Source organism: Anguilla anguilla, chromosome 2, assembly GCF_013347855.1.
Source record: "Anguilla anguilla isolate fAngAng1 chromosome 2, fAngAng1.pri, whole genome shotgun sequence".
In the NCBI taxonomy this organism is placed as follows: Eukaryota; Metazoa; Chordata; class Actinopteri; order Anguilliformes; family Anguillidae; genus Anguilla; species Anguilla anguilla.
In genome coordinates this window covers 59,100,612-59,125,505 of record NC_049202.1, presented here as the reverse complement: position 1 = coordinate 59,125,505, position 24,894 = coordinate 59,100,612, and the positions used below count along the sequence as shown (strand labels likewise).

The window sequence follows — 24,894 nt, the reverse complement described above, 5'->3', positions numbered from 1 at the left end:
TGATGCGCAATCTTCTGTTGGTCTGGGGATGGTGTAGACTACCACATGCCTCCTCCGATACATGTGGAGTCGCCAGCCGCTTCTTTTCACCTGACAGCGAGGAATTTCACTGGGAGAGCGTAACGTGTGTGGAGGTTCACGCTATCTCCCCCAGATCCCCTCCCTGCTGAACAGGCGCCCCAACCAACCAGTAGGAGTCGCTAATTCAACAATGAGGACTAGGGTTGCAAAATTCCAGGAATATTCAAGGATGGAAAGTTTCCATGGGAATTAACGGGAATTTATGGGAATTAACAGGAAATAACGGGAATAAAATGGAAATACAGCCCTATTTGCTCAGGCTGCATTTACCATGTCATATGCAGATAGAAACAAACCTTTTACCATATCATAAGCAGACATAATTTCAAACATTCCCAAACACCCCTCTCCAAAAAATACTTTTCTCTTAACGCCTAAAAAACCCCCCAAAAACAGTTTTCCTAGTGTTGTTTTAGAATTCTATTTACATAGCTAGTTGAAGCGCAAGTTTTTAGAAAAAATCAAGGAATGACAGACATGTGGAATAAACATTAACAAAATACATCCCATTTTACTGCGCAAGGGATCAGTTGACATGGCAGTTCCAGTGATGAGCAGTATACTGTGAGTAGTGCCAAGTGACGTCGGAAGCACACTACGTGACCAAAGACAGGACGTTTTGAAGAGAGGCTAACTTCTTGTCCAAAATTACCAATATTTATACGATGTCTCCATGCCGCTTCACAGCAATAAAAATATCCTACATATCAGACAACGTTAATTTCATCAACGAAAAATATTCGTTACGACCCCTTTTTCCATGACAAATACAAAACATAATGAAATAACAATTCAGAGTAGGCCTTAGGGTTTAAAGTGAACAACTCATTTATAAAATAAATGTTTTACAATAAAGAATGAATGGAAATAGATTAATTAAAACTCCTCAATTAGCATGCTCAATCAAGATACATCACATGGTAACAGCTAGCTATCAGAAGGTGTTAACAAGGTATAAACTGTGTACTTTGCATTAGGCTACTGTCTGCCGGTTAACTGAAATACCATAAAAAATATAAAACATATTCACTCCAGCAATATAATCAAAACTTACCTGAAAGCATGTAGTCCTTTGGCTCAGACAGTGCGGTAGTGTTGGCAGTAATGTGGGCTGCACACGTGATGGGAGAATGCACTGTGCATGCAGAGGGTTGTAATTTTACTGAATTCCTATTTAAATGTGCAGTGTGTAGAATTTAGTGGCATCTAGCAGTGAGGTTGCTGATTGCAACAAACTGAATACCCCCCCTCACCTCCCCTCACCCCTCCCTTTCTAACAACGTAGGAGAAGCTACGGTGGCATGTAAGTTCCAAAAATGATGTCATCGTCTACGGCAGCATCGAGTAGCCAAGTGTCAAGTGATGAGGTTCCTTGATAGATTTATAAATTGTAATTAGTTATTTAGTCTGCAAAACTATAGGTCATAGCTTACAAGTAAGATTGCTATTATGATTGTTAATTGTTCTGCATTGTGGTAGCGTTTTATTGCTGATGTTAGCTGCTTTGCATAGCAAATCATAGAAAGACATGATGCATCACAAAAACTATTACACTACTAACTAACGCTTACATTACAGTGTGAAATATCCTCATTATAAAATACCACTAACCTATGTAAAGACACTCAATTTCAAAAATAATGTATATAACAGAAATAATTTTGAGGAGTAATACTTACATAGCAACGATGAAATGTTATCTGTTTTCAATAGATAGAGACAGAGAGAGAGTAAATCAATGATATATTTCTATCCGCTTCTGTCTTACACCAGAAAACGATGTCAGCTAGGTCTATCAGCATACATATGGCTTAGCTATGCCCAGAAGTCCTCAATAATAATAGTATTTTCCAAGAAATTATGAAAAATCGTTAACAATGTTTCATTAGGTGCAGCGTATTTTACTGCTACCACAGAGTGAATGTGAATGCGATGATAACAAATCTTTCGATTAAGCTGACCAATGAAACGCTATTCCAAAAGAAATATTTGTCATGTTATACATCGCTATGAAGCTTATACTCTCACCTACTGAATAAATGGATTGTCAATCAAGCCAGACTGTACTAAAAAGGACGACAATGCTGTAAACAACACGTGTGGTTTTACACACAGCTATTTTGGAAGGTACCCAAGCATTACAAATGAGCCCTCTCTAGAGCTTTTTGTCTGTTCTGGGCTACAGTAGAAACATGACGGTGCAACATGGCGGCCTCCGTGGAAGAGGTCCCGCTCCCTATGTAGATATAAAGGGCTCATTCTAAGGTAACGAAAACACAACACTAATTACAACACTATACACTAATTAAAACATACTTATAAATATTACATTCCATTTCTGCCAAGTCCGTTCCGCTAGACGCCACTAAATTCTACACATTGCTCCTTTAAATGGATGCTGGCAAATTATCAGTACATGTGATGGAAGAGTGCGCTGCTGAATGCAGTGCATGGTTACAATTCAATTACATGGGAATCCATTATAAATAAATAAATTCACTATTAAAAGTTAAGATTTTTATATTGAAATTGTGCAAAATTCCCAAAATTCCCCAGCTTAACTTCCCTTCCAAAATTTCCGGAAATTTACTGGAAATATTCCGACCCTTTGCAACCCTAATCAGGACTCATACCCTCACTGGCTTCCCACCCGCGAACACTGCCAATTGTGTTCGTAGGAAAGTCTGACCGAGCCGGATGTGCCGCTGCCGGGGATTGAACCCTGGTCTCTGAGGTGGTAGGCGAGTGCCTTAAACTGTTTTTAAAATAAATGTTAAAAATTGGCTCAGTATAGAAATACAGGCAGGTCATGCCATTTTCTTCCCAACCCTCCAATAATACACAGCAGGTGCTTTTACCCAGGTGGGAACGTGTCGCTGTCTACTCCTGCACGCTGTTCAGCTACTGAATGACCAGATATGAGTTTCCCAATCAAGAGCTATCGAAACTAACATATAATCACACAAAATTCAATCACTGCAATCATCTGATGAAGTTTATAAACCCTTTGGGGTGAGGATGAATAATTCTGGACGTTGTAGTTATAGAAATGATAACCTTAGAACTCCACCAGCATATTTTCAGGTTTTCACTGAAAATGAGACTTTGAATAAACTGAATAGAACAGCTGCATGACAACTGAAATGTCACTGATGTGTGTGCATACGGTCTCAACAAACCACCAAGGCTGTGCATTGTCTGTGGAATTGATAAGAGGAGAACAATGGTGTGTAGGGTATGTAAAAGCGCACTCCAAGGGGAAGGGAGGGAGAAATGTACTGAATTTGTTATGACCGAGGAGATAATTTTTAAAAGAATGTTGCACTTTGCATTTCTTTAACTACTTTCTATTCCATTTCCATTTTGTTTTGTCATGCACATCTTTGCGTTTTTCTCTGTGTTCATGTAATATGCCTTGATACATTTTCCCTTTGCCTTTATTACAAAACCCCTATAATTTAATAATACAAATGTTGAAATTTCTTTCAGCATTTAATTTCAGACTCATCTAAAAAGAGGTCCATAGCAGGTTTTGCGCTCTTTTTTTCCTCAAGAAAATAGTTTTGAAATATATTATTTCACAGTCCTCATAATCAAATTAGGTTGTTACCGGTGCAGAAATCAATGCTGTAATGCTGGATACGTCCAGCTTATGTGTGGGTGGGGTTCATGCAGTTCATAAAATGCTGTTCAGAGTAAGGATGAGTGACTATTTTTTTATTCATAAAAATATTTTGTCTATGTTTGAAACTTGATTTGACTGTTTGTTTTCATCAGTGTTATAAAAGTCTGTTTTGGCTATATAATATATTGGTCGTTATTTAAGGTAAGGTAATCTTTATTATCCCCGAGGAGAAATTTGTTGCACAGCCAGCAGTAAATATAATCATCATCAACAATCAACACACACCAATCAACACATAAACAATTCACACAAAAAACATAGAATTACATAACGTTATTCAAAAGGCCAATAGCAGCAATATTTATTTGTTAAATACTGTGTTTAAAAGCAAATTATCTGTTGTTTAACTGGATTATTATTGATGTCATTGTAAAACCATGACTTTAATACTTTAATATCGACAATAGTAGTGCCACTAATTACAATAGTAAATATCTAGTATTTGGGGCATTTTATACATCTTCAGGGTTAAACCACAATCTGAGAGTAAGTATTTACAACAGGCAAAGAGTTTGTGTTACAACTCTTAAGTTCAGATAGGTTCCAGCAAGCTTGAACACATTACCTGAACCATCTGTTTTTTAAAGTTCAATTCTCTCTGAAGCTTATCATCAGGTAAATCATTAAAGTATTTTTAAAAGTCTCTCTCTCTCTCTATTTTCATTCTCTAGGTGTGTGAGTGGATATTTTTTGTTTCGTGTGAAAAATGCAAATATGTTGGTCTCTATTTTGTACATTTTGTGCAATAAAGGAGTCTTTTAAAAGTCTCTCTCTCTCTCTCTCTCTCTCTTTCTCTTAGATCACAGGTCTCTCAGGCTGGTGGGGGGAGGGGGGGAATGTGCGGGACGTTTGGAGGTGTTCCACAACGGCTCCTGGGGGACGGTTTGTGATGACTCCTGGGACCTGGAGGATGCTCAGGTGGTGTGCAGGCAGCTCCAGTGTGGGACGGCCCTCAGTACCCCGCTACCCTCCTTCTTTGGGCCAGGAAATGGACCCATCTGGCTGGATGAGGTGGGCTGCATGGGAAATGAGACGTCCCTGTGGGACTGTCCCACATCTGGATGGGGACATACTGACTGTGGACACAATAAGGATGTGGGGGTCGTGTGTTCAGGTTTGGAACTCTATTGAGCGCCTAAAAATCTTGCTTTTACACTGACACTAGATAAATACGATACCCGACTATTCAGGAAATTCAGGTGTTTCACAAAATATTGGTGAAGTGATGAGATCCAAATCAGGAGAGCACTGACTAATGGAACACACTATTTTTCATCCCAACTTACCTGCATTTGATACTTTTACATTTTTTCCTCTGTAATTTCTGGCAAGATATTTTAAAGTTAAGTTTATTTTGTCCCTAAAAGATTTCTAACATTGTCATTGTAGAATTCAAGGAGATAAGGCTGACCAAAGGCTGTTCTGGGAATTTGGAAGTTTTCTACAATGGCACCTGGGGCAACGTGTGCTTCAATCGAATGACTGCAGACACAGCCACTCTCATATGTCAGGAGCTGAACTGTGGGAAGAGTGGATTGGTTTCTCGTACAAGGCCAAGGCTGGAATCAGTTCCAAACTGGCTGGATCATTTAGAATGTCGCCTACATGACTCCACTCTGTGGCAGTGCCCATCAAGCCCTTGGGGTCAGAATAGCTGCAGGAAAAATGACGTGGCTTCGCTCACCTGCACAGGTAAACCTGCCCCTACTGCAGACACAGTATTACTCTTGTTGGGAAGAGTAGAATATATATAGATATGATCGTTATTCATTATACTATGAAATTACACATCTCAGGGGCTGTAATGCTTGAATACTGTGACGTAGACATAATCTGTAAAATGCCGAGAAAACTAAAGAGGGCAGGGATGTGCAGCCCACAACCCTGTGATAGGGGAAGCACAGATTATGTACCATAGACACACAGGAAGAGGAAGCACACAGCTATCAGCAGCCTTCCTGTGAGCTGCAGGAATTCATATACAGGGATTTCTGAGCCATGGCATTTCCCAGTGTCTGTGTGAGTATAATCTGTGTGGAGTTTGTATGATCTCCCAGTGTCTGTGTGAATATAATCTGTGTGGAGTTTGTATGATCTCCCAGTGTCTGTGTGAGTATAATCTGTGTGGAGTTTGTATGATCTCCCACAATCTGTGTGGAGTTTGTATGATCTCCCAGTGTCTGTGTGAATATAATCTGTGTGGAGTTTATATGATCTCCCAGTGTCTGTGTGAGTTTAATCTGTGTGGAGTTTGTATAATCTTGTATGACATTGTAATCAAATGAATGTTGGGAACTGTAGAATAAATCTTTCTCTACTGCAGATAGAGTGTTACTCCTCTTATAGTAGTCAGATTCTATAACATTTGGTAAAACTAAGGGCTATTGTGAATTTTCTTTAGTTTTGGTGTAGCCCCAAGAATGAGATGTTTCTGAAGCGTTCAGTAGTGCGGGTTGCTTTTCATATGACATGCACCTGTCTTTGTCTCTGTGTTAATAAAATTATATCTTAATTTCTAATTCATTTATATATTACTTTTTTCCACATCAAAGGGGAAGAGCACAACGAAGTTCCAAGAAGCAAATTGTCATGCTCCTCTGCTACAAATCAGAGAGCTTGCACAAGTACGTTTTCTTTGGCCTGAATCCTGAGGCCTGTCAACATGAGATGTGTCTGTAGATGTTAAATGTAATGAGATCAGCCATAATGTCAGCAGAGATGTGACTGTAGGAGATGTTAAACGTAATGAGATCAGCTAGAATGTTAGTGGGGAAGTGTCTATAGGGGATTTTAAACGTAGTGAGATCACCCATACTATTAGTGGAGGTGTGTCTATTGGTGATGTTAAACGTAATGAGGCTGCTCAGTTCATCTGTGTCTCCTGCTCTAGATCACTGGCCCCTCCGGCTGATGGGGGGTAAAGGCGAGTGCTCTGGGAGGCTGGAGGTGTTCCACGGGGGGTCCTGGTGGATGGTGTGTGGAGACTCCTGGGATATGATGGACGTCCAGGTGGTGTGCAGACAGCTGGGCTGTGGGTCAGCAAAGGAGGCCCATGGTAATGCTATTTTTGGGCTGGGGAATAGTTCCCTCTGGCTGGCTGAAGTGAACTGCAGGGGCAGTGAGCTGCACCTGTGGGACTGCCCACACTCTGAGCACCAGCACAGCCGCTGCCCACACCAGAACCAGGCTGGGGTCACCTGCACAGGTGAGTCTGCATCTCCAGATCACCTCAGGCTGACTGCCAGCTTCTGTGAAGTTTAATCACTGGAGCCCTGACAGAAACACACACCCTTAACCCCAGGAGCAGCTTAAAGATTCACCCTGCATTACACCTCTATGATTACTTTGTTTATAGCACCGTGAAAAAGTATTTGACCCATTCTGATTTCCTCTGTGATTGCATATTTGTCACACTGAATGGTTTCAGATTGTTAGACAAAATGTAATATTAGACAAAGGGCACCTGAGTGAACAGGTTATAAACAGTTAATTATTATTTAATTTATTTAATGAAATAAGTTATCAAACACCCATATCACCCATGTGAAAAGTAATCGTCCCCTTAAACTTAAAAACTGGTTGCACCACGTTTAGCAGCAAAATGTACAAACAAACACTTCCTATAATTTGATATCAGTCTTTTATATCACTGTGGAGGAATGTTAGCCGACTCTTCTTTGCAGAACTGCTTTAATTCAGGCAAATATTTGAGCATGAACTGCTTGTTTCAGATCTTGCCACAGCATCTCTATTGGACTCAATCAGGACTTTAACTATAGGCCAGTCCAAAACTTAAATTTTGTTTATTTTCAGCCATTCAGATGTGCCCATTCAAGTGTTTTGGATCATTGTCTTGCTGCATAACCTAATTACGCTTCAGCTTCAGCTCACAAACAGATGACCGGACATTCTCTGGCTAAGAATTTTCTGGCACAGAGCAGAATGAATGGCTCCTACAATAATGGCATGTTGTACATGGTCCCGAGGCAGCAAAGCATCCCCACAGTATTGCACTACCATCACCATGTTTGACTGTTGGTATGAAGTTCTTACTGTGAAATGCTGTATTTGCCTTACGCCAGACATAATGGGACCCATGTCATCTCAAAAGTTCCACTTGTGACTCATCTCTTCATAGAACATCATCCCAAAATGCTTGGGGATCATCCAGGTGCTTTTTTTGCAAATTGAGAGGAGCATTGATTTTTCTCTTTGGTAACAGTCTCTTTCTTATTGTGGAGTCGTGAACACTGACCTCAGCTGAGGCTAGAGAAGCCTCCTGTTCTTTGTACGTTCTTCTGGGATCTTTTGTGACTTTGTTGCTTTGCTTTCTGAGAAATTTTAGCATTCTCCATTTGGAAATAAAGGCTCTCATTGTGGTTCAATGAAGCTCCAGAGCCATAGAAATTGCTTTCTATGCCTTTCCAAACTAATATATTTCAACAACTTCTTTCAATCTCTTCTGGAATTCTCTTTGACTGTGGCATAGTGTGCTTGTAGGAACTTTGTGATAACTACTTCACTCGGATGGTATGGTTTGAAATGAATGAGGTTTAGATTCAACAGGGCTGACTGAAATCAAGCCTGGCTGTGTTCAGTCAGCTGGATCTGTTTATCAATTAAATGTGGTTAATTGGTTTACTGAAGCACTGTATGGCACTGTATGTACTCACTAATAATGGAAGCAGAAATAATGATGCATTGGAAAGACATTCACATTTATCAGAAGCACTTATCCAGGGCAGCTTACAGAAGTGCATCCATAAAGGTTTAGGCAACAAGCACAGAGGATGACAGTGCACAGGAACAGGAAGTGAGACAATTGAATGAATACATAATACATCTTATATTTTACAGGTCATTCATCTGACTCCAGTTCCATTGCAGGTATGGACGTCCTCTAGATGGTGTAGGAAAGAGTTTAGGAAAACCTGAGGCTGAGCTCAGAGCCCTGTCAATCACACAAACCCTTTCTCATGCCCCATAAAGAAAACAATGCATTTGCTTATTTTGTTGTTTTATGTACTCCTGGAATGACTATCAAACCAACAACACAGCCAGGTAAAGCTGACCCAGGAGTCATTTATACAGTAAAAAGAGGACCTATTATCTCACAACTAATTTCAGTTATTGAGACTAGCTTTTCTGTTAATTCTTTGTATTGCACTTCCTCCATAGACATTCTATTGCTAGGTGGTGACTGAGTAGATAGCTAATGCCTCACATACATTAGAGGACTGACATGCTCACGGTAACACTTTACAATAAGGTCACATAAATTGGCATTGAATAATGTCGTTATTTAACAAGAAAGAACAAAGAACAAATAAATTAATTAAGCATGAAATTTACTTTTCATTAGTTAGTTAGCAAATACATAAAGTATTGCATTGGTTGCATTATTATTTACACATTAGGAAAACATAAGATAAACTTATAGGGCTCTATTATTGTGAATCTAGGTGCAAACGCAGGTCTAAGTTCAGAGCACTGGCGCACATGGGTGTGGCCAACTCTTTTTTGGTAATTTGGTGACCAGAGGCGCAAGCGCATCCATGGCACAGCATGGGGGAGGGTTGGAGTGGGAGGAATACATTATTAGCAGGTATGTCCTGGCTGCCTTCAATCATGGCCAATCAAATCAGCTCCTCTCATCCCCTTTAAAACCGGCGTGGCGCACAGGCGCAGCGTATTGTCAATTTCGTAATGGCTGAAGACGCTCCAGACCGGCTCCGCCAGCCAAACTTTACCCAGGAAGAAACTGACATACTTGTCCGAGAGGTTCAGACTCGCAACGACCGAATATATGGCACTGCATGTCGGCCTCCGCGGGCTGATGATGTTAAATTGGCTTGGGAAGAGGTAACGAGTATTATAAGTGCCTCTTCCTCTGGAGCTCTGAGAACCGCTGCCCACATCAAATTCAATAGACAAGAGTCAAGCTCATTTTTTTATGATTAACTGATTCAGAAGGTTGCATTCAGTAGTCTTGTTTTAACTATCTGTGTAAGCGGGATGAAATACGTAGGACATACACCAAACCTGTCTGTGGGATTTTGGATAGGTCTACGTTCATGTGCGCCCCCGCCCACTAAAGTCACGAAAATAGCTGAAGATCACCAGCGCTGCGCTTAGACGTGGTTTGAGTGGGCGGAGACGCAGGCGTGATTTTACGCCAAACAGACACCAAAATTGTAATGCGCTGGCGTATCTGTATCGACACACCCCCAGCTACGGCATCCCACCCATCTCGGCGCAGACGCGTTCATGTCGAGCCATGAAATTAGCAAATGGGCGCAAGTGGGAAAAAGATCACGTTGCATCCTACCAAATTGCAAATACACCTGCGTGTGCGCTTGGACCAGACTTCCGCCGGTACGAAAATAGAGCCCATAATCAGTTAACCAATAACAAATAATTCAACAGTTTTTATTCAAAATTGAAATAGCATTAACTACTGCAGTTGGTAACATTAATTAACATTGTACAAATACATTAACAAAGATGTACAGATTCAAATTTCAGTAGTTAGTAGTTAACAACTGCATTATTCCTCCCCTACATTAGAGGACTTCTAGACTATCAAAGTCTGACGCACTCTCACGTGTTGACACATTGGTCCAGACAGTAATTGAATTATCAGAGGACCTCGCAGAAAAACAATAGTCTTTTTCAGCCAGAATTATTATTCACATGCTCGGTAAAATCTAAAAATCACTGAAAGCTGAAATGTTTACTAGTTGAAAGCTATACTGTACACTTGTTCTCTGACCCACTTTTGGCCTCATTGCATTGAGAATTGTGGAATGACTTGCTATATACAGTACGTACTGCTACCACTTAGCTGGTGGAAACCTAGCTAAGTGGTCATTGTAAGTTAAGTAGCAGCATTATGCCATGTTGTTTGCTGATGCCCAACCCCTTTACTTCCTCATTTTCAGTGACCAAACGGCCAGAGCTCCCATTAGAGGCTCCACCCAGCTGGTCTATCCTAGAAGTGGCCTTCCTGGTGGTGGGGGTGCTGTTCCTCTTGCTGCTGGTGGTGCTGCGTGTTCTGCTGCTCCGGAACAGAGCACTGAGGAGAGGTAGGGGGCAGACGGATAGATGCTGGGCAAACCGCCATCACATGCTAGCTGTGACTGAGGAAGCCTCTTCAGTAAAGAGCAGTTTTAAATAGGGGCTGATGGGAGGCTCGCCTAGTTATGACCCTGGGCCAGTGTGTGTTAGTGGGCTCTGCAGTGTGTGTCCTCCATCACCAGGTCCCCTGAAAGCAAGGAGACTTCAGGGCACTGTGTGATTAGCTGTAGCGTTTCCAAGCGAAGGAGGGATTCAGTTGGCATGCTCACCATGTCTCTTTGTGCATGAGCGCCCCCTCAGGTCAATCACATGCCTGCAGTTTGCCTGGATAAAGAATTAGTTGTGTAATAAAAGGTTAAACTGATCTCAGATCAGCAGTCCTACAGGGCCCTGGTCTCTGTCAGGTGGCTGGTGTATGACAGTTGCTGTGTGCTGTACCTCTGCTACTCACATGCAGAGAGAGATAGGCTCTCTGACAGGAGACTTTAACTCTGTGATTCTCTGTCTCTGCTCTCACAGCCCTGTCTCAACGGGACCACGCCCCTCTGCACGAAGCCATCTACGAGGAGCTTGAGTGCAAGCTGGCTGAAGGGGGAACCACCAGCGCCCCCTGGCGGGGTGAGTGAATCTGATCTGTCCTCCTCGAGCTTCACAGTAAAGTCTTAAGCACATTGTGGAAGACCTCCACAGAGCATGTGTGGTGTGGGCGGGGTCAGTACACAACATCTCTCCTGTTCACAGGGAGTCGCCTATCTGAGGATCCGCCCTCTGGGTATGAAGACGTGGAGGAAGGTGAGGGACTCTCCCTCTCAGGTAAGGGGGCGGAGCTCTGTGGAGCTCTCAGTGGGTGAAGATGGTAATGCTGTGGTTTCAGTGTGATTTTGGAAGGGGTGGGACTCCTGAGTGGTCCTCAGAGTTTTGGTGGATTCGGTGGGTTAACATGATCCACAAGCCAGACAGCAATGTAATTTGATTGGTAGGGAACTGGGGTTGTAACCTCAAGGTTGCAGGTTCAATTCTCTGATAGAACTGCCAGGTACTTGACCTGAATTACTGACCTGAATATATCCAGGTCAGTAATTCAGGTCCAGCTGTATGAAATGGATACTGTATAAAAATGACAAAGCTGTGTAAGTTGGTCTGATTAAAGAAATGAGAAATGCCTGTAATGTAATCATATTTTTGATTCATTGTAAATTCATGACATACATTAAAACAGCAGTTATAGGAACACAGGGATACACTGTTAATCATTCCTTATACCTCACAGAAACACTGAAATAGGATCCTTCAGGCCTAGATTTTTGAGTACTTAGATACATCTTCCAGGAAGTGGAGCTGTGTTCCTCTGTGTTCTGTCTAATTGTTATTGCCGGGTCAGTTCAGTTCCTGTGGGACACAGTGATGTGGAGTCCCCATTACCCGCATATCAAAGTTTAAATATGGGGTCAGTTAGACTGTGAAAGGTGTCCCCACATCGTCAGTCAGCCGGGACTGCAGTGTGCAAAAACAGCTAGCTGAAGTGTTACTCAGTGCTGCTCTGAAGGGCTCTGCTGTTTTGCTGTGTTGGAGTCTTGATGAAGCCATAAGTCCCCAGAAGTCTCTTTGCTTTCAGGGGACCTGGTGACGGAGGACACACCAGAGAACTATGATGATGTCATCACTGCAGATAAGCATCCAGACAGTGTGACAGGTGAGTGCTTTAATTGGTTTGTGGGACGATTAAATATTTTCTCTTCATGAATACATCTATTGGCCTTCATTATATATATTGTAATTAGTTGTTTGTGTTATGTGGCCAGTATAGATTTGGAGGGGGAATTTACTTTGTCCTCTTTAGAAGAATAAAAGTTGTGCATTACTGAAATTATTTGATCACATAGAGCCGCTCTTGTTGAAAATACTTTTGTGGTCCAGCCTTGGACATGGAAAAATGACTTTGAAAGTTGTTCCCCCAAAAATGATCCATTATGAGTACTATAACCAGTGTGCCCAGTTTAATCAGCACAGCTGCTGCTTCTCTCTGCTTGTTTAAGGGGAGCTGGTGGACGGAGATGCACCAGAGCGCTATGATGATGTCATCACCATGCAGCCAGGCCCAGATTATTTTCCAGGTTGAGTATCTCTTTTTAGACAGAATGTTGGAGTGAAGCACAATCTCTGTCATCAAATTCACCGTGTTCTGCTCAGGTGGTTTTTGTGTCTCTGACGGCAATCGTGTTATTTATTCATTATCAATCTTATTTTTACATTCTAGGTATTGATGTTTAGTTAATTATTCCATTTATTCACCTTAAGTCTCAGTCCTGTGCTAAAAATCTCTACTTCCTGTCCGTGTGATTTGTGAAACTCACTGCCCTGCGTTACTTCCTGTTTGTGTGATTTGTGAAACTGACTGCCCTAGGTTACTTCCTGTTTGTCTGATTTGTGAAACTCACTACCCTGGGTTACTTTGTGTCTGAGTGATTTGTGAAACTCACTACCCTGCGTTACTTCCTGTTTGTGTGATTTGTGAAACTGACTGCCCTAGCTTACTTCCTGTTTGTCTGATTTGTAAAATTCACTACCCTGGGTTACTTCCTGTCTGTGTGGTTTGTTACAGGGTATCATGTGACAGACACAGAGGATAATTATGATGATGCCGTGACTCTGGACTGGATTCAAGTGGGTGAGTCTGTGCAAAGTGATCAATGTCTAAAACAAATTACTACAAGATTTTATGGTTTTAGCAAAATTCATCAATCTGCCTCATTTTGTTTCATATACTGGCTCTTTGAAGGCAGTTTTAGTGATGGCTTCATAGGCAATTATGAGAATATGTGCATTCCTTTCCACCTGCAAACTTTGCTGAAAGCAGGCATTTGAGTGTTGATGTAAGCCTGCTAAAATATTTTGAATTAAACTTTTACTTTCAGTATAGAATTACAAGATCACAGCAGGTATTTGTTGAAAATGACCTTCTGCTGACTGTGTCCGTCTGTCTGTCTTCTGATCCATCCCTGTAGAGGAGAGCGTTCTGGCCCCCGAAAGCCCTCCAGCTCCCAGTGGGATGGACTATGATGATGTGGGGGAGGAGCCTCCTGAATGAGGAGGAGCATCTTGAGATTGGCACTTCTAACTGAGGAAGAGTCCGCTCACTCAAGTTTGGATAGCAGAGCGTACAAGGAAACATTTATCCTACACAGTGTCACAAGGAAAATATTTTAATGTGATAAAACCACATCCTAGTAGATCAGCCATTCATCAATTAGTAATTCACCTGGAATTATTGACAGTAGATTCCTTAGCTTGTTCATAAATTAGAACATTGTAAGTGCTGGTACTTGTATAAATTGGCTAAAACAGCTTGCATTCATTGACACAATGAATCAATTATTGCAGTACTACTCGTTTCATGCTGCTTTCATTTCTACCCAAACTGGTTCAATAGACTGGAACTTTTCTCTTTCAGCATTTAAAAATCTGTTGCCATTTTTTTTATTAACAAAAAACTTTTTATACTAAATATTTTTAGATATTTGGATTCTACATCTTGGAGAATTATGCAGCTTTTGATAGACAATATTTTATAAAACTGAAATATTTTTCCAAAATACTCACAATGTATTTGTTTGCCTTCTTGAGCAATATCAATATTTTTAACAGCTATACATAAATGTGATATTTTAAATAAAGCTTGAAGACTGAATTCCTTTTTACGTCTGTTGTATATTCATTTATTTATTTGTCTGAAAATATTAAGAGATATGCATTGTACAGTTTAGGTTGTTTGTCGTTTACTGGAGTCTGCGCTGTGTCTCATGGTTTAGGGCCCTCAGCTTCTCCCTCCGCATTCAGCTCACCATTCCTATTCAGTCTCTCCTGCTCACACTTGGATTTGATTGTGTTTCTCAGCGCAGTGGAAGGTGCCATAACTGACCTACTGGGGATATTACATTACACGTATGTTTCTTTTTTCCTTTATTTCTCATCATGTTACAAAATTAAAGAGGGAACAAAAAAGAACACACTTTAAAGTCCATTTAATTTAATACTAATACAAGCAGACACATGAAATGCATGTTGAGTATGTTGCAGAGTCTCCGCTGTTTAGGCTGTATGTAAGCTTGCGGCGAGTTTACTACATAATATATAAAGTTCAACGTAGGACCTGAAACAAACATACAGCAATCAAAGCTGACTAACGTAGACAAAGATGTCATGTGCAGCTCTGGTGAATCAGAACCTCAGATAAATATTACACAAATTCTGCACACTAGAGGCACAACAACTTCCTGTTCTTATTCCCAAAACTCACTGAGTGTCCCCATGACTGTACCCCCAATCAGGATTTCCCTGCAAGCTGGGAAACATCACAATGAAAAATAATCCTGAGGTCTCAAACGTTCTTCATTCGACATGAGCACACTGATCCAGCTTCTGTGTGAAGGTTTTATAAGTCAACTTCCACATTCTCTTCAGTGTATTTGACAGCTGCCTCATTAGACGACCCTGCACATCAACAAACATGTATAAACACAACAGAGGGAGAGAACTGGAAGTGAGGATGAACAGTGTTGCAGCCTGAAATCTGAAACACACGTTTTTAGATGTGTTCCCCTGTAAAATGACATCACCTGGTTTCCTGCACCATTTCACACACAGTATAATGGAGGCCAGCAGCAGAGGAGCAGCTCCCAGACCGAACACCAGTCTACCTGTGGAGAAACACAGAGATGAGGGATATGTGGAAAACATAAACCTGTGTATATACAAGAATATATGGCCTGACAGGGCGGCAATCGGAACCCATGATGTGGTTAATATCTCTTATACTATGGCTACAACTAAAATGCATAAAACAATTAAAATATGATGGTATTTTTTTAAAGACATTTCATTAACTAAAACCATTGTGTACACATCTGTCACTTCACTAAATATGGTTTCTCTGGTAATGATAGATGGCACCAGTGTTTTTCTTTTCATATGTATGCAGAGTAGTCTCACTATCAGCCATCAAAAATATTAGAAAAGAAAAAAGACATTAAACAATGAAAAAGGAAGTTCACAACCATTGATATGATTCATATCATTCATTTAGCAACTGGTATAATGGGCAGACAGTCAGCTGTGTCATTTATTCTAATCCACATAACTACGCTACGCTAATATCTCCAAGCTTAATAAATGCTGCACCCTTGACCACAAAAATGTGAAATGTGTTGCAGCTGAGATATTTTCTGGATAAAAATGCTTTCTATCTGCATATTGAACATTAGCTATTGATTTTTTTTTTCAATAATGTGGTATTCAGTTTCCTTTTATTTTAGGATTTCTAAGTCAACAAATTGAAAGTTTTCGTGTAGCGATTTAGAACCATAATGAGGCAAATTGCCCACATTGCCATGCCTATACACAAATATATACAGCAGCCATACCACCATGCACGCTCCGACTGGCTGAAGCTAAGCAAGTGTGGGCTTGGTTAATACTTGGATGGGAGACCACCAGGGAATTCTGAGGAAGTGCTGTTGGTGGGTCAGCAGGGGGCAATCTTCCCTCTGGTCAAATAAACCCCAATGCCCCAGTGCAGTGACGGGGACACTGGGCTGTAGGAGATGCCATCTTTCGGATGAGACGTTAAACCGAGGTCCTGACTCACTGTGGTCATCAAAGATCCCATGACACTATTCGCAAAGAGTAGGTGGTTCCTTGGTGTCCTGGCTAAAATCCCAGATCTGGCTATAGCAAAAAAAAAAAACTTGGAAACTAATCATCCCCTGATCTAATTGGCTAAAAAAAGTTCTCTCCCTCTAGTGGAGCTGCTCAGTGGCCAGCAATAGAGGATTGTGGTTGTACTGGACAGCTCCCAGGTGTAAATGTGTATGAGTGTGAAGCAGGGCGTTGCTGCAAAAGAGCATCCGTGCTCAGCGAACCTACCCTGGGTAAATAAAAAAATAATACATGGGTGTCAACCAATCAGTTAATGGAATACAATGTAATGCACTGTTAATATATAAAGGTGAAGTTCTATATCTAAATAAAAGGCCTACCTGAGACTCACCTACAGTCAGAGTGATGGAGTCGCTGCGCTGTGATGTCACATTTCTCCCCTCCAGCCTCCCCTCACACCAGTACTCCCCCTGGTCAGACCCAGCAGCCCCAGTGACGTTTACACTGTACTCTTTAGTGAGAGATGTGGCTATCTGGTTATGGTCTCTATACCAGAAATGTGTCCAGTTGCTGTAGGAGTCCACCTCACACCTCAGGGTGACGGTCTCTCCATTGTACAGTGGCCGCCATTTTGACTTCACGATCAGAGTGGCTTTAGGCAGGGCTGTGGAAAGGAGACAGACTGGGTCACAGTTTCTTCTGTCAGAATTTAGAGATGACTGAGGAGGAAACAGTTAGGAAAAATAACTATGGCAGAAATATAAATTTTCTTTGACTCTATAGGTGGTCCTGCACAATATTCCATAAATATTAAAATTTTAAGCATTTCTCCCAAAATAAATTTTGTATGTGAAATAATAAACCAAATATTTTTATTCTCTGTAGTGTGAGCATAAGATGAGTTTCATTGAAATTAGGATAATTATACAAAGCCTCCAGCTGTGCTGAATTCATCAGAATGCCAATGACATAATGGTGTGGAATGTTTTTGTGACACACATTAGGCCTCATAATAACTGACCATCATTTGAGTGCCGGAGCATACTTAAGCATTGTATCTGACCATGAGCATCCCTTTATGACTACTGTCTACCTGTATTCAATGGATACTTCCAGCAAGTAATGCGTCTTTTCACAAAGCACACGTCTCCTCTAGCTGGTTCCACAAACATGATGATGACTTCATTTTACTCCAATGACATGCACAGTCCCCAGATCTGAATCCAATAGAGCATGTGACATATCCATATTGAAAGCCTGAGACTCACCTGCAGCAGTCAGATTGATGGAGTCGCTGCGCTGTGATGTCACTTTTCTCCCCTCCAGCCTCCCCTCACACCAGTACTGCCCCTGGTCAGACCCAGCAGCACCAGGGATGGTGAGTCTGTTACCAGTTACACTGTGACCAGCAGTCTGAGACACGGCCATCTGGGTCTGGTCTTTGTACCAAGAATATGTCCAGTTGCTGTAAGAGTCTACCTCACACCTCAGAGTGACGGTCTCTCCATTGTACAGTGGGCGCCATTTTGGCTCTACAGTCAGCTTGGCTTTAGGCAGTGCTGTAGAAACAGACAGACTGGGTCACAGTTCTGTTGTCATGCCAGTGTTTTTTTGACTATTGAGAAACCAAATCACCCTAACTGAGGCGAAAAAATTCAGGGCAGCTACATTACTAATTTTAACGACATAAAGATATTCAAGAATCAACAATGAAAAATCTATAATTATAATCCACATAGCACAAATATGAAACTAAGAAAAAGGATCCCAGAATCATCACAAAAGTTGCACCCAGTGCATTATGAGAATGTGCCAGTTTTGCACACTGAAAAATGCCTGTCAGCACTCACCTGATACCTGTATGTGGGCGGGGTTACTGTACTCTGTGTACCAGTCAGCACTCACCTGATGCCTGTATGTGGGCAGGGTTACTGTACTCTGTGTACCAGTCAGCACTCACCTGATGCCTGTATGTGGGCAGGGTTACTGTACTCTGTGTACCAGTCAGCACTCACCTGATATCTGTATGTGGGTGGGACAACTGTACTCTGTGTACTCTGTGTGGGGTGAGTGAGACCACCTAATTAATTAGGTATTTGCCTGTAATAGATGAACTGGTACGGGAAGCATAATGTGCACTGGGGAAGATTGAATAAATGTGTTAAATGTGGTCTCTCTGTAGTATGAGTGAGACCACCAGTGTTCAGATGTTGATCAGTTTTGACTCACCTGACACGTTCAGTCCGACATGATCACTATAGGAGCCAAAATCAGCGCACCTGTATACACCACTGTGGGCTTCAGTAACAGGTGAGATGATGTAGGTGTTTTCATAGGATGTGTGCTGTACCACCGAACGATTTGATTCATTTCTGTACCATATGAATCCATAATGTTTGAATGGCTGTCCCAAACACCTGAAACCGACAGTCTCTCCAGTGAAGAACAGGGGCCAGTTAGGCTGCAGAGTCAGTACAGCCTTTGGGCTCCCTGTACAAATAGTGCATGCACTACGTCAGTACATGTGTTTAAATACTCATGACATGTTTATAGTGTCCTGATTAATGCTTCAGCTTCATTAGTTTAGAACAGTAAAGATCTGCTTCTGTTTGTGACCTCTGTATCGCCCCGTATTGTAGGACATGCCTTGAGTCTCACAGAATATTATCTTTACATTACCGTCCACATATGCATTCAAACTCATCACATCATTATGCTGTTATATAGTCTTAATGTGAGTACTGACATTCTGTTATCAATCATACGTTTCATTAAACTAGCAATGCTGTTTTCTCTGATAAATCATCAGGTAAGAAAAGGTGGGATTTGTTTTAATATCTATGAGCACTCACCCAATCTGGCCATTAGACTCAGCACTGTAACACAGAACGGTCAGAAATCATTGGTAGTATCAATATAATGGTCAATGAAGTGCATTAATTCCAAGAGAAAGCTAAATTACAATTATTTTCCAAATGAAGACTGAATAGACCCCATCATTTCAATCTGATTACATGATATGTTCTCTGTAGTATTTTGGATGCGGGGTAAACTTAAGTAAACCAGTTATGTGAAAAATCAGTTTGAATGTAGTGTGTTCATTTGTTTGAAGTAACATTTGAATATATTGGGATGGCAGGTATGCCATCCCGCCAAGTTACGCCTTACGTACACTTGGCCCTGTGTTTTGTAATCTTACCATTTTACAGTCATGCAAACTTTGTGTCAGATCAAAGAGTGAAATATTTTGAAGAGCCTCATGGAACACATTGAAATTCATGTACAAAACTGCTGCTGAGTAACTACAGGAAGCACATTTCTCTACTTGCTTCTGAACTGAATTTGAGTACATGTCCAAGTTATTGTATATTTGCTACGTACAATAAATACTGCATGTAAAATACATATTGTACATACATACATAGAGAACTTCTTTATCCCCATGGGGACATTTCCCTCGCAGCATGTTACATTCGCATTTACGAACACACACTTATACCAAGAAACATACTATCATTCGCGCAACAGAAAGGCTGGGCAGCGAAATACATACATACCAATACAAATTGGACATATACATGCCTATTCAATAAATCTTGACTGTGAGAGAGTCATCCACACATATGTTTGGCCTGTCCATGTAGTGCATGCTTATACACACAGGGCCAAGTGACTTGAAAGAACTGAGGAAATATTGGGTAGCATTGCTTTGAAATACATCTTACGTAATTTCAGTGAGGCAAGATAGCCTATATTGTTTGTAGTACCGTAACTTGGCGTCATTTTGATATCAATACTTTTGAGTAACTTGGCATTTTTGTACGTTGAAAACATGCATTTTAAAAAATATTCCATATACATCACTTCTTGTAGTTCTTCCTTAGATATGAAAACTGTATCACACACTCTCACACACATACTCACTCACTCACTTTGAACTGAAACATAAGTTCAGTGGCATGTATATGTAACAAGCACAATCTCTCAATTTGTATTTGAAATACAAACATTAAATAACTATCACTTCAGTTGAATAATCCGTCTGTTGTCCTGTAGTAATTCATTCTGTAACGTGCATATTTCAGAATCATGTAACTTTCTATATGCAACGACAGCTTTTATGACACACACTAAAAAAGAGTGCTTCAGAAATATTGATGTGAAACACAACTATAGCTCAGACTATTTACATTTTTTGAAGCATCATTCTTTCTGATGTTTTTGTAGTTTCAACGCTGTGTCATCAAACACTCAGCTCGGTTCAATTCAAATATACTTCTATAACCCTTTTTATAGAGACACCGTCATAAAGATGCTTTACAGATGAACAGGAAATAGAAACAATTTAAACCCCTGTAACAAGAAAATGGCTATAGAGACAGACCAGTTAACTGCATAGTAACAGATTATTAACTCTTCCTGTTATCTATGGTGTTTTCCAAGACCTCAAGTCAAAAACGTACCCCTTAATATGGCCCAAATCCAAGTCTAACACACTTGACATCCAAAACCTATTACAAGACCGTGTTTCTTATCTTCTCTCACTAAATTTTGTTAGTGATCATTCAAGGTATTTTATCTGCTGAATTAAATGCATACTTCTTCACTCATACTTTTCTTCTTATCTGATAATGCAAGTAATTCCAAGGCAGCCCAAGGGCTGTAGAGCATTCTAGTGTTGGTGAGGTCAAATCATACTGAGTTACTTCAACATAACTTAGTAAATGTGTTGTTTTTTTTCTCAATCAAATGCAGATTTCACCACAAAAACATCATGCTAAAAACCTTTACATTATAAAACTGATTTAGTAGTACTCACAGATAAATGTGACCCCTCTGTTTGCCTGCATGATTCAAGAAGAAGCTTAGTGCTACAACTTCAGTGGTCAAAAGGGCGGAAAAAAAACCCTGGCAATTTCTTTGCAGTATAGCACAGCTACTGCATTCTTTTCTTAACTGCTTGTGTGGTCAGCAAGTTGTGAAATTATTCTCACACAAGCTCACACATTTCCTGCCTACCGACAAAAAATTCACCAACAGCAGAAGCCAGAAAACCCGTAGGCACTCACAGTACCAAGCAGGGAACACATTACCCAAACTTGTGCTTGAATTGTGTATGACCTGCTGACACTAGATACCTCTGCATCTGATTTTCTGGAGGTTCTGTTCGCTCTTTGTCGAACATCCTTCTCTGGGAGCTCTGGGCCAATTCACAAGAACCCTGAGATTGACTTATGGAAGAAGGTTCACACTAAAGAGTCTGCTCTGATGTTTAACTGCACAGTTCCTGGAAAGGACTTGGGGAGAGGGGGCGTGTTGTAAATAGAAAATGAAATACTTTTTTTGTAAACTGTCACTGGAACAACTGTTAGAATATTATTTTTTTAAATTAGGGATTAACATTTTTTAAAAACTCTAATGCATAATTTATATTGTTTTTTTATATTCCTGAAAAATAGAGGTGAAGCATGAGGTGCTTGGAGGTACGTCAAGTCAATTTGCATAAATGAAATTCAAAAAACAGTGCCCTCAAAAAGAATGGTAACGGTAATCTGAAATTAGTTATTTTTGCCTTTTATTCAAGGAATTTGGATTTAAGATCGAAAGATGTATATGAGACAAAAGTAGAAACAATCAGCTTTTATTCTATGGTATTTGTATCACCATTTTACCGAAACAGCTATTTTTTTGTTGAGTCCCCTGATTTTCAGCTGTGCAAAAGTAATCTAAAGTATGAATATAAAATCAAAAAGTAGGCTAAAAGTTTCTTGCGTTACACTTTCAGCTGTCCATCATTACTTACAGAGAAAAGAGTTCACTTGACCTTTACCATACTTTTAGAGGACACTATGTGAAAGCAAAAATAAGGAAGTATAAACTAAAGAAAAAGTGGAAAACTTCACTCTCATTATCACCAGAAATCAGAGTGATTTTAGGGCAGAACTGTGCCTAAATGCACTGGTCCTCTGTGCAATGCAACACTGCATGTTTCAAAAACCTGACTGTGTCAGAGCTGACTGGGAATGTTGGACAATGAACAATGAACAATTGAACAATGCACAATTGGGTAAAGTGCTGTCCTGGGTGTGTGTGATAGGCTATTGTGCTGTCCAGAGAGCGCAAGATTAGCTATAGTGTCCAGCCAAAGGCTATTTCAGTTTGACAGCTTCAGTTTCACAAAATGGCCGCTTCTCTGTCTGGTATAGCCAAGCAGCAGGCTGGTTGCATGCGTTTGAAAGGATGGGGCTAGAACGCTAGAACGCCCGCTAACAAACTTACACAGGATTGGGTGCAGGTCTGTGGCCCTTTAAACATACAGTGAATGTCACTCTGAGAAAAAGCATGAGAACCTCTACTATCCTGCATTTTACTTTGCAGAACATTCAATCCTGGGAATTGGGCTGAGGTTTTTTTTCTTGGTGCGTGCATCCCCACAAACCCCCTCCCTTTTTTTCCCTGCCCCAATCCAAAGTGCAATCCAATGCAACCAGCCCACCATAATCCTCTCCCAAACGCTCATGGGTATGGGTGAGGGAATAAATAATATGTTAAAATAAATAAATACATAAAATAAATAATAATAATAATGCCTTTATTTTGTTGCAGATTTGTGAAGACGTCACAAAATGTATTTTTCTTTGAAAATAGCAGCATTTGGCCAGCAGGTGGGGCCATAGAGCAATAAAAAATAGAGTATTTCAAGAAAAATATGGTGCTAGTATGCCTTATCTTTAGGGTACGTTGTAGTATGCGGGATTTCCTGCAATCTGGCACCACTAATTCAACAATGGTGATGGAGAGTAGAGGTTCTACTATAATGATCTTTAAAAAAACAGACAGTGTCAGAGATGTAACATTGAGGCTAATGTGTGAGGTCCCGCCCTACTGAAAGAGCAGCTGTGTAAATAGCATGTAGTGGCTACAGTCTCCTATAAGCATTAATCAAGGTCACCCCTGTAGGGGCTGGACTGTCAGAGTGATGTTTCTATGCTGTGCTGCACTCACTATAGTTCCTTCTTCCTTCTTCCTTCCATTTATAGCCACCAATAAGGCTGTAGTTTGTCAGTGTTCTTCAGCACGATGTGAAATGAAAGCTTTTCCTGTAAATAAATAGAAACAGGCCAATAGGTCTGCATGTGTCCAAGGCTGAAGTTAATCTGAGCAGACAGAGAGACTCACTCCAATACTGTTGGGGTCTGAAGTGTGAATAACCCAGTTAAACAATAAGAGAATCCCCTGCTTTCTTCCAGGTTGACTGCAAGTCTGATATTCAACTTGCTGCAGGACTGTGTTGTCTGATGTGTTGGCATGACACAGCAGTTCATCTGCGGTTCTCTACCCCCCTCTCAACAGCTCAGAGAGACAGTCTAACTGGCTCCATCCTTCTTTCAGATATGGACTTCATGGCTGCTTGGTCATAGAATTATTTGTGTTCTGTCTGTTTCTCCAGGCTTGGCAGCTGATTGGCTGCAGCAGAAGAGCTGTACTCACAGCTGAGGGAAACTGAGCAGCAAATGGGCAGAGGGGGCGGAGTTAATGCACTCAAAACCACTACACTTTCTCTTCCTGGCTAAGACAGTGTGCGGGCAGCCATCCTTCAGCATTTAATTTAATGCCCGTACCACTCTACTGATTCTCTTAATGAACAACTGAGGTCTCTTGCCGCGATCAGCATTCCACACGTGCGCCCAACCCCCGCTGCTCCCGCAGTTCTTGCCCAATGAAGTTAGAAGACAGCGCTACTCATGACATACGCACACTTGTTTATTTTGATCATCACTTGTGCCATTTCTCATGACCTGCTAAAGTTCTGAGCTTGTGAACAGAAGCCTAATACTGTCCCAGAGAAAGACCTGGCCTTTGCACATGTTCACTGAACAGAGGATGCCACTAATTAAATTAAAAAAACAACACAGATCAATGAACTTAAACCCATCTCTTCTGGTTTTAATGTTAAAGTCCCAGTACCTGCGTGAGATCTCCTGCTGTTAGCCATGCTGACTTCTGGCTGATGCAGTACTTACTTGTGTCCAGGTGAGGGCAGCATGTTACACTGTCAGCTGAGAAAGAACAAAAAGAAAAACTGAACGCCCCCCCCCCCCCCCGCCCCAAAAAAAAAACACAGCAAATAAAGTTAAAAAAAAAACTGAAACAGCGATAATAAAAAGGTTCCCAGGCTTAGGTGGAAGCTGGCTACAGAGGAAGCCCATCCACCACTGGCTAGCCTGGTATTAACAGTTTAAGATGGGCTCGATGTCAATAGAGAGCTAATGGGGAATCTGTCAAAGCAAATAATCATAATGATTGAACAGATGATGGCCCGAGGTGTTAAACTAGCTGGAACAATATACATCCCCTTGTACAGTAAAATCTGGTTCAGAACAGCGAGATCAGGT

At 41.0% G+C, this 24,894-nt stretch overlaps 2 protein-coding genes across 2 annotated transcripts in view; one reads left to right on the top strand and one right to left on the bottom strand.

Moving 5' to 3' along the window:
• Positions 1-21,519, bottom strand: part of LOC118219859 (neural cell adhesion molecule 1-like) — a 126,897-nt gene extending 105,378 nt beyond the window's left edge. The window contains exons 1-5 of the mRNA XM_035403347.1: positions 21,318-21,519; positions 19,351-19,374; positions 18,728-18,988; positions 17,767-18,057; positions 16,890-17,162 (exon numbers count right to left, since the gene is read on the bottom strand). Of these exons, the coding sequence (XP_035259238.1) occupies positions 16,890-17,162; positions 17,767-18,057; positions 18,728-18,988; positions 19,351-19,374; positions 21,318-21,348 (880 nt within the window). The 5' untranslated portion in view covers positions 21,349-21,519. The remainder of the gene's footprint in view (positions 1-16,889; positions 17,163-17,766; positions 18,058-18,727; positions 18,989-19,350; positions 19,375-21,317) is intronic.
• The window catches only part of LOC118219848 (hemicentin-1-like), a 508,226-nt gene that overhangs the window by 180,042 nt on the left and 303,290 nt on the right, over positions 1-24,894 (top strand). The window lies entirely within an intron of this gene.